At 37.0% G+C, this 14,762-nt stretch overlaps 1 protein-coding gene across 1 annotated transcript; it reads right to left on the bottom strand.

Moving 5' to 3' along the window:
- Positions 1-5,778: 5,778 nt before the first annotated feature.
- LOC139740820 (uncharacterized) lies at positions 5,779-14,578 on the bottom strand. The gene is made up of 9 exons (XM_071651392.1): positions 14,468-14,578; positions 13,845-13,955; positions 12,523-12,672; positions 11,263-11,401; positions 9,633-9,759; positions 8,652-8,836; positions 8,023-8,105; positions 6,693-6,854; positions 5,779-5,913 (listed from the first exon to the last, which is right to left on the bottom strand). The coding sequence occupies exons 1-9, from the start codon at positions 14,576-14,578 to the stop codon at positions 5,779-5,781; spliced, it is 1,203 nt and encodes a 400-aa protein (XP_071507493.1).
- Between the last annotated feature and the right edge of the window lie 184 nt (positions 14,579-14,762).

Below are 14,762 nucleotides of genomic sequence, written 5' to 3' on the forward strand. Positions count from 1 at the left end.
AAGCGGTGCTGGGAGAGCACAGCGTAGAACCGTTTTCTATGTAGCAGCCGTTTTTCGCGACCGACTTCAAACTGTTGTCATTTGCATCTCGTACGAAGTGTAAGTACTAGTACATAGCAGAAGCATAATGTATCCGAAACACGCCACTGTTGATGTCACCAAGAAAAAGCTCCTTTGTGCTACTGTGGTCCGGTAGTATCATCTCATCTCATCCGAGATCAGCTATGAATCTCCTTCATTCAAATGCCGGTAATCTCAACATGCGCACCATACGCCCATACCACGCATCACTACGTACCCAACAGCTAACCATGCCAAATACACTGGAGAACTGTGTGCTCTGTGGACTGCATGCGCCCGATCGACACACTGCGAGTGGGGCCGGAGCGAGCGAATGCTGCTTGTTATCATGTGTGTTCATAACACACATACACACACACACACGCACACATGCACAAAACTACCGTATACACACACACACACACACATGCACAAAACTACGTGCATAGTACCACAAGCACACACACACACACACACACACACACACACACACACACACACACACACAATACAAAACTACAGTTTATGAACGATCACCTGTCACCCACTCATGCACCAAAAAATAATGTTTTTGTTCCACTTTTTTTTTCTTGGTTGTAAAGCGGCGCCGTTAATAAATCACATTATTTCTGTCTTATGTGGATGCACGGGTATTTTGTGAGGTTTTCTTTCATCAAGCATTGCTCATATTTTTCATGCTAAAAATACATCTCCTGAACTACTTAGAAACAAAATGCAGTAGCAAGCAAACCGATTTTTCCTTGAGTTCAGTACGGGTAATAGAGAAATGACCAACGAAGATAACCCATCAAAGTTGTTGTAGTTCAGATTTACAAAGAAGCCGCATGTCATTGCCCGCATTATTATTATGACCAGTCTCAACCATTCTTTCTGTTACTTAGCTATTTGTAACCAAATCAAAAGCGTTTTATAGTAAAGATATAAACTATAGCCTATGAATATGTATAAAAACACGAATATCCTAACCAGAAAGGAACTAATATAAGAGAATAAACCAGGAAAATCAACTATGGAAGCAGGTTAGATGAGGAAAGGAATAAATACAAGAAACCTGATACTATTAAAGAACATGAACGGGAATGGAATAAGGAGACGTCATGATCAGCGGACTGAAAACTGGAAAGTGAATGGTGACGACGAGGATATTAGAGAAAAGGGGAGAGATGGGCGGGGGAGATGAAGAGGTCGGGAGTACTCTGACTACAACTAGCATATTTCGACAATTAAAGAGGAAATCCAGGCGATTTTTATGATTTCAGATCATGTAGAAGGCCCTACAAGGCTCTATGTTTGGTTTTGTAAAATTATTAATTAACAATTGATAATAATAATTAGCATTTTTACCGCGCTTAATACATAGTTTCTAAGTGCCTTACACATATCATAATTATATCAAAACATAATCTTACATATTCAACATAACAACAAACTCTATAATAATTTACATTACTTAATATACTCTGGCAATAATCATCAAATACTGAAATTAGCATACTTAATACACACAAAAAAGAAAAAAGTAACAGAAAAAAACATCAGATCATAGTAATTTCAACTTATATTGACTTCATTAAATGTGTCTTCAGGAGGGTCTTAAATTGTGGTCATTGAGGAGAGAAAATAAAATCACTACATTCTGAAAACAGAAAATAGATTGAATAAGGATGTTGACGACATAAAAGGAGCTCCGAGGCTCACATAGGCCTATTACAAAAATGTAGCTATGTAATTCGATTGCAATACCTCACCTGTGTAGAATTTATGCATGCTTTCTTCTTTTGTTCTGCTTCCTTGAGTCCGCACTCATACTCGTGCATTCTTATGGTGAAGCTGCTATGTCATCATCCTTGTTCATTGTGATTTGTTACAAATATTGAAAACATTCGTTTTCCTCATCCCAATCACTATAAATTCTGAAACTCTGTGCCCATCTTGATTAACCAATTTATAATCGTTTAATTATGTAATGTAAAAGTTTGAAAGGGACTGTCACAGTATTGGTTGAGGTGAGGATTTTGGTTTAAAACATTTTTGTTGAGATATTAAAAAGAAACGTCTTATAAGATATGAAAGAACATAAATTTCAAAAAGGATTCGACGTTCATTTGATGAAAATTGGTCTTGAAATGGCCGAGATATCAAAAAAAGCGATCATAATAAGATTGACAGGCCACAACTTTTATTAGATTCTCTTTGTTTTACCTTGTTTTTGATATTTCAGTCAATTCAAAACCAATTTTCATCAAATAATCTTTTGACTCCCCTTGGAATTGTATGCTATTTGACATTTCATAGAGTGGTTTCTAAATATCTCGCAAAACGTTACCGTACAAGCTGAATCCTCGCCTCATCAACCAGTACTGTAGGTGTTAGATATGCGATACCCTATGTCTTTTAGTCTTCAGGAAGAGCTGTTGAAAAGTGAAGACAATGAAGTACGAAGGGAACGAAAGTGTTTCAAAAAGTAAATCGCCTCTTATTTTCATCTCTTCTAAAGGCATACGCCTCTTGCTATACAATCATGAATCAAGTTATGTGGCCACCATTATGTCGTTGATTTACATCTGCAGAGTCTTTGAGGGGAGCAGCAAAATAAACATATTAGCGAAAGAGGATTGACAAGAAAAAGACAGAATAGTTTAGAACGATAACAGGAATGAGATGGAATCCAGAAGGTGCAAGAGGCTGAATAAAGTTCGGGATGTAGATAATGTTTATTGCAGAGTATACAGGAAATTGGTGTTTCCTTATTGTGTATTCATGAAGGGATGGCGATAATAGGAAGTGAATGGTTGTGCAATGGCATCTGAGAAAGGATCGCCGGTATTGTCGCAAATACAATCTGAAGGGAAACGCGTTCAAGAGATGGCGCCATTGCCAAAACTTGATTGTGGTACCTAGGTAGGTGGATCAGTGCTGAAAATACTCCATAGACATTAACCGGCAAGCTGGCGAAGGGTCTCTGAGTGGAAACGTCAGTTGTGGGTTTTCTAGTGTCTTTTTGATATTCTTATTTTTTCTTTGTTTTAACAATCTATGATAGCCAAAAGTGTGTGTGTGTGTGTTTGTGTGTGTTGATGAGGTGATAATGATAACATACTGTACTGATAATGATGATAGTAATAATAATAATAATAATAATAATAATAATAATAATAATAATAATAATAATAATAATAATAATAATAATAATAATAATAATAATAATAATAATAATTATTATTATTATTATTATTATTACTTTTATTATTCATTATTATTATTATTATTATTATTACTATTATTATTATTACTATTATTTATTATCATTATTGCAAAATCTTGACCGTATGTCACCACTTGAGTCATCATAATTCATGTTCTGTGGCCATTTTAGTACTGCAGACATTTTCACAAAGCTCAAACTTACATCTTAATAGCAAACACCAAAAGTTATTAAAAAATCATAAAAAGTTGACATGAAGCAAAATTTATTGCTTACGCTGCTGCTTATTGGCTTTCTCTTTTTATGTGGGAGGGGGAGCAAAATGTAGTAAATTTGAATAAAGATATGGACTTGATTACATGGCAAAGAAGAAAGAAGGAAACAGAAAAGTATTATCCTGTCATTTGAGTTGCTTTCACTTCTCTTCTAAATAACTTTTGAAAGGTAATTACAAAAAGTTTTTTTTTTGTTTTTTTTTAAAGATGTCCTAACTCAGGCACACACACACATCCACACATAACAAAACAAACAAAACACAAAAAGTCTTTTTTTTTTTCAAAGATGTCCTAACTCAGGCACACACACACACACACACACACATCCACACATAACAAAACAAACAAACAAAAAAGAAAGTTATACAAAATGAATCATGCACAGGGAAGGAAGTATTGTGGCAGAAGTTGCTTGAAATTTACTAACGAAAGATGTAAAAGAACTGTTTTTGTATGGTAATCAATCACATGCATTTTCAAAACAAAATATACTCTTCTACACAAATGTTATTGTCACTGCAGTTTATTATCATGTTACATAAACATTAGACTATGAATATACATTTTATACAAAATCCACTTTCTCAAAGTATGAATATACAATCTGCATCAAGGTATCAGTATAGCTGGACAGCATATTGCACTGTTGATAGTAATGCTAAAGGCAGGTACATGTACAGTGGACTCCTGTTATAACAAAGTCCTCAGGACTGGCAGTTTTCTTTCGTTATATCGAAATGTGCTATAACTGAACAAATAAACAATAAGAATACAGTGTACATAGACCGGATAATGTTGTGGCCTGAATTTTGACTTCGTTGAAACCAGAATTTCGTTGTAACTGTGTTGGTTATAACGGGAGTGCACTGTATATAGAGGACGGAATACTAGTACTTCCAAGTACATATACGTGCAAGCACAGTTCATTCCCTCTGCTAATGGGTGATAATGTACGATTCAACAGATTCTAGGTCACAACAGAAAAGCTAGTACTGCTCACACTGGCCTCAACCCTTTCTGTGCAAGAGACTTTGAACAGTGTGTACAATGTTATGGGGTTTTCTGTGCAAGTCGGCTCTCAAAGCTATGGGAATTTCTGTACCAATCAGCACTCAAAACACACAAAGGAATTTAAATCCAATGAGGCACAGGATACACAGTGAGTTATGGAGAATTCAAACCGACAGAACCCAGTGAAAAACTGCATAGAAATGAAAAACTGCATCACTGAAATGGTATTACATGGTTGCAAAGTTTGTTTCCTTACACAGCAAGCAAACTCATGACTTAGAAATGATGTAGGCTACACATACAATGTCAGCAAAGGTTATGTTATCTTGAAGATCAATTTTTTAACAATTCATCAAGGAATGTGTGCTCATACACTTCTAGATATGAAGCCAGATGTGCTAAACACTAGGAAAGACAATTCTTTTTTTTTTTCCATGGAAGGCATGAAGACAAAGAGTGAAGAATTTACCATGTCAGGTGACTTGTCACTTAAGGGATAGTACAGTATTGGTTGAAGTAAAACTTTAGCTTTTAACTTTTTGTGAAACACTTAGAAACCACTTCATAAAATTTTAAAAAACATAAAATTCTAAGAGGAATTCAAAATTTATTTGGCTGAAAATCAGTTCTGAAACGGCTGGGATATCCAAATCCAAAGTAAAGCAAAACAATCTTAATAAAAGGTGTTTCCCCACCTCTTATTAGGACCACTTTATTTGGGACATCTCAGCCATTTCAACCTATTTTCATCAAATAAACTCTGAATTCCTTTTAGAATTATATGCTCTTTCATATTTTAGAAGAGGTTTCTCATTATCTCAAAGTATCACCATCAAAAAAAGTTGGAAACATCAGACTGCATCTCAGCCAAAACTGTGCCATCCATTTAAACAGTGTGGGTGAAAGGGGAAAATACATGGAAATTGTCCTTAAACATAAAAGATAAGGTCACTTGCCACAGCACATTTGCCCATACAGGGTTCTTTTGACAAAGCTTCAAGAAAGGATTGTTTCATGACTAAGAAGCTTGCGTGTAGGTGATTTCTAACACTTGCAGTAACAGAGTGCTTCTGCTATTCAATGACACCCTGAAAATATAATAAAGCACTCCCATCATACTAAAAGGGCAACACAGTTCATGCATCATTTTTAACTATCGGGAAATTTCTCAACAGAAGCATCGCGGCTGAAGTATGGCGGGGAAAATCAATCTGGCATCTCCTCGTCATCCACAAAACTTGGGAGAGGTCGGCTGGACTGGAGGCGGCAGAACACACACATGTGGCTCTCCCTCACGTTCTCGAGCTGGGCGATGGAGAACGGCTTGCCGCACTCGTCACACTACAAAACAGTAAATAGATATTGCGACAAGAAAAGGACAAACAGCATTATACATTGCATCTGAAATACCCTCATTATATCTTCTGAAGAAGACTGTTGATTGATCCTGACATCAGTGTATCATCACATAGTTCTGATGAACTAAAGTCAATTTTAGTAGGAACTTGTGTCCTTAAAAAAAACCCAAATCTTCAACATAACTTGTTTGCATTCCCCTCTTGCAAGTTAATTCATGCTCAATTCAATAAATATTTTGACCATAAAATCCTGATATTTGCAAGATGTCTTATCAAAAAAAAAAAAAAAAATCGTGCATACAAAATTTCTGCTTTGTATTGAGTGTCAATCTTTCAACTTGTTGAATTTATGAAATGAGTCAAATGAAAAGAGCAGGTACAGTGGAACCTGCTTACTAAGAGGTCAGATAAAACATAACCCACCTACAACAAAGTGATTCTGCAGGTTCCCAACTCTTTTGATTTATTTGTTTTTGTACCCTGATCAACTGAGAAACCTGATAAAACAAGGTAATTGTCATGGCATTGAAGTCCTTGATATAACCAGGTTCCCGTGTATCAGGGAACATAGCACTGAACAACAACGGTATCACACCTTACTTGTCTTGTGATTGTGATCGGATACATGTTTACAATCTGACTTATAAATCACGATTTCAACTCGCTGGGGAGCAAGCCTTGCCTGAAACAACAAACACTGACTGTGTGTAAAAGTGAAGCTTGGGTCAAAACAAGGGTCTGGAAAATTCTTGGCCTATATACCTTAATGATTTTAAGCCCCATGTTCATCTTGTTCTCCATGACGACCGGGATACGGTCACTATCACCGATATGCCACAGTCGCACAGTGCGGTCCCGAGAGCTGGAGAGGATCCAGTTGTTATCACTTGAAACGTCAAGTCCAGTCACCCAGTCTTGGTGGCCCTGGAGTAGGAAACAGCACAATGGTAAAGGAAGCATCTCTCTTCCTGGTAAAAGTTGAAACATAGTTCTCAGAAGGGACAAAATTCACCTTCCACGATTTTGGAATTTGCTATACTCTACCAAAACGCTGTCTGGCTGATATGATTTGACGAGATAACGACTTGTTTGGGAGCAAATTGAGATCAAAACTGTGAAATGATAAAAGTCGGTGTACGTGACTTTTATTTCGGAAGCGTCGTCCATGTTCAGCAGTGGGAGGTAGAACATAATAATGATAATAATAATGAGACTCTTATAAAGCGCACATTTCTACCTAAAAAAGATACTCAAGGCGCTATAGAACAGAGTACATATTGTGTCACGTTACAACAGTATCACAGAAAATAATAAGACAATAAACCAACAAACAATAGGCCTATATACGTACACATACTATACATACAGTACATACATACATTACTAGTATATGATGATCAAAACATATCGTAGTAATACTATTGAATTTCAAGCAGCTAACAAGCTGCGCATGAGATTTATTCTTGCACGATGGATATTGCTATGGCTCAATATACTGTAATCGATGTAATGCAACCACGACTGGGAATGCTCTGAGACTGCAACACTTCCAGCGTATACACTTTAAACATACCTTTTTGAGTAATATTTCATATTTTTGATCTTACCCAACTGAAACGGTGTCATCACAACATGATTTCACACATTTCTCATGCATATGTTTTCATTTTGGGGCAAATGTCAACAGTACTGGATTCATAAGAAAACTATATCTTACCTTTTCAAGAATCCAATTGTCTGTATAACTTTTGCAATGATATCTGCATGAAAAGGATACCCCTGGTTGTAAACTCACTCCCTTATCATGTCGGTTGAACCACAATCAATAAGCATTTTACAGCTGTTCTAACTTTTCACATTTTCCATCCATGTCGCTTGGTTTACACTTACTGCAATGCCAAATGCAATGTAGAAAGTCTTGTGCACAAAGATTTAATCTCTCTCAGCAGATAGATCTTTACAAAATCTAAGCTCAGCTACCATGATCTCTTATGGACCCATCTACTATTACATTTGAATTTCAAATTTTTCAGTCTTCGCCTCTCATATCAGAGTGTATAAAAGAAGACGTTCAAGATAACATGGGACTTACCTTGAGTGTAAGTTTGGGGCCACAGTTGTTTGCATCCCAAACGACCACAGTATGGTCATAGGATCCAGAGAAAAGCAGATTACCTGTGGAGTGAGTTCAGGAAAATAATTCTAAGCTGTCAAGCACAACAATAAAAAAAAAAAATGGCCAACAAAAATTAACAGAAACAGAGGCAATGAAAAAGGAGAATCCATTAGAAGTAAATTATGACCTTCAGGTAGAGAGAATATGTAATTGTTGTTATATTGAATCTAAATGACAAATTGAGATAATATCTATGCATGCATCACTTTAATTGCATGCAAATCTCTCTTGTCTAAATAAAAGTAAAGTTGTCCTTAAAAAATGAAGAGAATTCATTACCCTCTTTCTTATGAATAATTTACAAATATGATTTGTATTGTACATACAATATGAAAAAAAAAATCATTAAAAGATTGTGCTGTTTTTGAACAAAAACCCACTATACTTTCACAGTGGGTGGCAAGCCTGGTGCAATTGTACACAAATGTATGTTTTCCATCTCATTGAAGAAATGGTGAAAACAGGATTGAATACCTCACCAAATTGTCTTTTTCACCAAACAAACAAACACACACACACAAAACCAAGGCAAATAGTACATGTACCTTCAGGACTGAAGCAACATGTACTGACTGACCCCTCGTGACCTTTGTTGAAGGTCCTTGGGCCGCCAGAGCGGTACATCCCTGTGGAAACATCCCAAACTTGGAGGACTTTATCCCAGGAGCCAGTACAGAGCTGGCGCTCATCACGGCTGAACGAACAACATGACACTACGTTGATGTGACCCCTTACAAGAAAAACAGACAAACAAATCAAATTAATTCACAAAAAAAAAAGTAAAATTGCTAATCAAATTGAGAAAGTTTCAGATATTAACGGTGAAGACATCACAACAGACTATCCATAACATATCAATCTGGTTCAGTTAGCTTTGATATCAGTTCATGCATTCACAGCAATTGTTGAAAACATTACGGTAGTCAAGGTATTGCTTGCAGGACATAGGCAATAACAAAATACCCCAATTCAAATAAGTATATGTTTTTTTTAACGGCACATCTTGCAACTGCATCTTTTCTTGGAGCTTAATCATTGCAGTTTTAGCGTTGTGGAATAATTTGGGTTTATAGTTATAACCCAGAGAGTACAAAAAAGGAAGCAATTTTCAGCTATTTACTGAGAAACAAGAGTGAGTCTCATGATCAACCTCCTTCATGTTCTTTGTCTTTGAAGCACCATTTACCACAAGTACAAATAATGAAAACTTTTAGATTAGATACGACCTGCATTTCACCTTGTGTGCATTCAAAAGCAATGTCTCTATTTCTCAGCTGGCTTTATATCAAGATTTTTAAGGAAACCCTGTTATAACTGGCTCGCTTACAATGAGGTATCACTTTGAAGAAAGTGAATTCGGTGGTCCCAATTTTCTGTATTAGCTGGTCCCTATTTTAGTGTGCTTACAATGAGGTACCGCTTTAACAAGATGAACTCAGCGGTCCTGGCGACCTCATTATAATGGGGTTTCCCATTACTATATTTTGATGTGTGTGAAATGTTGCTTCACATTTGTTTACACACACCCGAGTTGCAAAGTCACTGTCTGGCTGCTTCTGTCCCAGAGTTTTGTAGTTTTGTCCATGGACGTTGTGCAGAGACGATGATCATTTGGAGAGAATCGGCAGCATGTGATGGTTGTCTTGTGGAGATCTGGATGTGAATTCAGATTACCAAAATACACACATTCTGACAATTGAAAAGGTTTAAATCTATCAATGACTTGTCAGATACAAACTTGAGAAATCATGCAGTTATCTTTCTCTGGGGAAATATTTTCATGATGAACATGGATGTAAATTGGGAAACATATAATTTGAATGTCATCTTTGTGATTACAATACATAGACTATAAACTGATGAAGAGAATGGCTTTGATGTTAGTTATGAAGTCCAACATTGGGCGCAAATATCTGATATGACATCTATTACTGCACTTGATTGAAACTCTGTCATGTATAACCTAAACTAGAAATGTCAATATGGCGACTGGTATGCCTCCGCCATAATGCATGATTCTCCTAATAGGTCTATAGTACATGTGGACAATGTGTGATTACATTTTCACAAAATTGGCAAAATATTAAAATGACATGTTTGTCACAAATGTATCGAATGTTCACCTTCCTTGACCTATGTTTAATTGGATGAATAGGAGAGCATGTATTTGGGGATTTAAGAACTTTAACTTGACTTTGACCCTTTCATAATTTTATGCACTGAGTAATTTTCAAGGAGAAAAAGTGCAATTTCTGTATTGAACAGTAAATTGTTATCATTTTCATCTGGCCTTTGATTTATAAGAGAATCACTGTCAGGCAGAACATACATGAATATGTACTAAGTTTCAAGATAACTTGAGCCACTTCCGAGATATATGGAGAAAGAAGTAAGTTCTGCACTTTCACTTGATCTTTGACCTTTTGACCTTTGACCTTCTTGGCAAAAAAAAGGCGAAAATAGCGAAATTTTAAGCATTTGACCTTGATCTTTTGACCTTTGACCTTGAGCATGTACACCCAAAAATTGATAGGCACAACTTCACCCCCTAATACACATACATGCCAAGTTTCATTAGGATAGTCCAAAAGGTTTTTTAGTTACGCTGTCCACAAAATTCATTACGGACGGACGGACGGAAGGACAGACGGACAACCCGAAAACACTATGCCTCCGGCACCACTTCATGGCGGAGGCATAAAAAACAACAATACACTTTTATGCTTTCCTACTAAGCCTGGAGAAAACAAAAACAAGAAGCCCAGTGGATCTAGTGCTCACTCGAGTATCACAAACTCACCTTCCACACATATTCTTGCAGACTATGAGCTAAGAAGAATGTAGCAAATTTGGGATAACTCCAGTGGGGCAAGGTGTTCATTTGCACATACGATCACACTGTCAAGTTTGGTGACAGATTTGGCTATCCGTTTTGAGAAGATGACGAAAATGTGAATGTGCATTGCCGTAGGAATGCACTACCGAGCAAGATCGGTAGAAATCTGTTACAAGATTTTCATGAAGAATGTGTGACGGAGGACATATGCCAGAAAACAGACCCCAAATGATGAGTGACTGCATCTGAAAAAAAGACTACATTATGGAGTGGACATAGCTCTTTCTTCTTTTTTTTTTTTTTGTAGCTTGTTGTCTTACCATCAACACTGCTGACTTCACTGCCATCATGAACTGATCGTACTGCCACCACATTGTCTAAGTCGGACGCAGATGCCACATACTTTCCATCATGTGATATCTGGCTGCATGTGACAATGCCTCCGTGGGTTGCAGTCCACTACATGAGAAAAATATGTGCTTGTTTATTGTATAGTTTTATTTCTTTATTTCAATCAGAACCAAAATTGATGTAGATATTCCTCTTTGTTGATATCAGATCATATCATACAACAGACCTTGCATCATAAGGATCATCATCTTTAAACTGATCAACCAAACTCCCTTAATGAAATAAAAGTGCACTCCATCCGTATTTGTCATCTGTTTATTATTGTCACTCACAGCAATAGTCTCATGCAAACAGCTTTTGCAACTAGAAATACTCATTGCCAAGCAATAAAATCACAATTGTATATCTCCTGTCAAGGGTTAAATGTATACCATAATTGACCTGCATATACCAAAGGAAAAACAACAACAACAACAAACCAAACAATGATAGTGTCAACAAGTCGACAACATAGGTATGACCTTTGACCCTATAAAAATGATAGAACAGTGAGGGAAGCATAAAAAAAGCAACAGGAGTCTAGACAAGACCATCATATATCCAAGTACAAAAATTCAATGATATCTGTCACCTGTATAGCACACACATGGCACCTGTCAATAGTGACTTTGGACCCTATACAATGGTGGAAAGTCAGGTGGAAGCAGTGTTACAAGAAACAGTATTTGAGTCAAAATTTCATGATGTTAGTCCACATGACTTTTGAAAAAACAAACAAAAAACAAACAAACATTCAGAAATATGGATGGTGGAGCGCACACAAGAAATATAAACAAATATGACACTGTAAAAGGTGGAACATTGGGGGCAGCATCGCCACAAATTACAAGGGTTCAGATTTGACAATGATATTCTACACCTCATAACAAAAGGGATTACAATTTGACTGCAAACTCTGTAGAAATTTCAGGGCTGCCAACTCTCATGCATTGAGCGTGAGACTCACACATTTTGGTCCTTTCTCACTCTAAAACTTGATGTCATTTGCATGCATTTCTATTGATCTCACTCATTTTGACTCCTAAATTATCAGCATTGGCCTATGGGAGTCTCACTCTCAACTAGTTTCCAGTGTTGGCAGCCCTGAAATTTGTAAACAAAATTGTTGAGAGATGTAGCTAATAGAGCACTCCATAAACTTCACTGTTTGTAGAGAATTAAAGACTCACCAGAACTTTGCCTGTTTCTACGTCCCACACACGGACCTTCTTGTCCCAGCACCCAGACACCAGCTTGGTGCTGTCTGGACTCATGTGACAATCACTGACAATTGACCCATGGTCCTTGAACTCCTGTACCTTCTCTCCCGTATCTCTATTCTGGTGTGATTAGAGATGATGATCATTTAAAAAGGTGAAAATAAACACACACACACACACACACACACACACACACACACACACACTCTCTCTCTCTCTCTCTCTCTCCATCTCTCTCTCTCTTTCTCTGTTTCATTTACACACACACAGAACATAAAAATGTCTTTACAAATTGTCTGCAAATAGTAGATTTATGCTAGAAATGCAGTCATAGTGTCATACTTGCTTGGAAATATGCTGTTCTAGTGGTAAAATTAAGTAATTAAAAAAAAAAAACTGTCCTACAAACATGACACCACTTCTTCTAGCTTAAGTACTGCTAGCCAAAAAATCGAAACTGGCTCTGAAACACTGGCTTGAAATTCACACATAATGCATCCACAATTATTTACCAACAGAATCTATACTACTTGTTAACAATTTTGACACAAGATTCCTAAAAAATGGAAATCTTTACCATACACCAATAATTTGATCAGATGGATATCACACAATGTATATATTTTAACCTTCATCTCTCAAAAAGGAAACTTCACTGAAAAATTGATGTACACAATGCAAAAATGGGAGATCATCTCATCACACTTTACACTTACTATTTTGTGAAAGCTTTTCAAAGTTTTATTTGAAAATGTGTTGACAAGATGTATCTATCTGCTTTCGGCAGAATTCTCTTCATAGTTCATTGAATGATTTGTAAAATGATTTTGCGATATTTTGTCTTTTTGTTAGATTTCTTTATGACAAATATACTACAGTAAGATAGCAAGGTTTTAACCGTGGTTACGTAAACCCTACCAAATAAATATAAAACTCAACTTAACATAAATAAATTTCATTTGCTTTGTTACTACTGCTCTGTGTGTTTATTTCATTCTACTCATTGAGGTTTATACATTGCCGCATTCTACTTGGACTAATGCCGGAGTGAACTTGCATCATGTTTGTGTGTAGCCCAACCAGCAGAAGCCATTGCGACTTCTGTACAGTGACAGGGTTGTGTATAACCCCGTCGCGGGGCGCTGTAACTACGGTACGTATTTGTCCGTATGGGGTCGCTGCTGCGGTTAGGTTGTGTATAGATCTAGAAGAACACCTAGTTAATGACACACTCCACAAAAAGATCTATCCTCATGTTGCAAGATGTAGAATATATTAATTAAACACCTTACCCAGAGGACACACGTCTTGTCATCAGACCCTGTGATGATGTGACTGTCCTTCATGCAGAAGTGAACGCAGTTGACCCCTTCATGATGACCCCGTAGAACTTTATACTTGACCTAGAAAGATAAAGGTGAATGGGCACATATTCTCAACCTGGAACGTGGACCATCTTTTCAAAACTAGGGTCCTTTTCTTATTCTTTTAACGTTACAGTGTTCTTAAATTCTGCTTCTCTTAGATCTTTAGAATTCTACCCAACCCCCCCCCCCCCGATAGAATTGTCTAAACAAAATAGACCATGAGTTTAGAACGTAAAGACACAGCCCTGCCCCCTATCTGTTACACAATGCAACAGGATAAAACATAAACGATCTAGAACTCTAGGAATCTAGAACTAAGAACTCTACACTAGCTCTAGATTCTACATTTGTCATAATATAGCAACCATCGAGGTCTATATTAATGATTTTATAAATTTATGAATTTAGCGTTATATTTTGAATTTAATTCAGTATCGTTAGGTGTTAAGCCTAAGGGTCTAAATCAGACTTGTTGTAGAATCAGCTGGCCGGGCCTGTGTCAGAGAATAAAATTGTGACATTTGAATTGTGATAAAGACAAAGTTTACCTGAGCAAGATCTTCGTTTTCCCATATGCCCGAGTTACTCTGTATTTCCTCCGTTACTTCCTCAGCTATTTCCAGAGCTAGAGGATCGATGTCAGCCTCTGATATAGGCATGATTAGGCACACGGTAAAGTTGAAATTATCTGCCGTAAATGTATACGTATCGATATCGTACTGGTAGTGGAACGTTAGAGCTGGATGTAGGATGCGAGCCAAGCTAGCTAGCTGTACGGAGATATGTGTGTGATGTGGTAATCCGCCGCAGCCGGCGCCGGAGAGCTGAACTGAGCGCAGTACA

This window comes from Diadema antillarum, unplaced genomic scaffold, assembly GCF_040938485.1.
Source record: "Diadema antillarum isolate AM-2024a unplaced genomic scaffold, OU_Dant_1.0 seq00000886_RagTag, whole genome shotgun sequence".
NCBI classification, from domain to species: domain Eukaryota; kingdom Metazoa; phylum Echinodermata; class Echinoidea; order Diadematoida; family Diadematidae; genus Diadema; species Diadema antillarum.

What these genes read in the sequence shown, in the direction of transcription:
- LOC139740820 (XM_071651392.1), bottom strand. Translation starts at nt 14,578, where the DNA reads ATGCCTATATCAGAGGCTGACATCGATCCTCTAGCTCTGGAAATAGCT. An exon ending in TGAAGTCAGCAGTGTTGATG is followed by an intron (nt 9,760 to 11,262) that starts GTAAGACAACAA and finishes ATTCACATCCAG; the next exon opens with ATCTCCACAAGACAACCATC. An exon ending in TGGGGCTTAAAATCATTAAG is followed by an intron (nt 5,914 to 6,692) that starts GTATATAGGCCA and finishes ACTGTTTTGTAG; the next exon opens with TGTGACGAGTGCGGCAAGCC.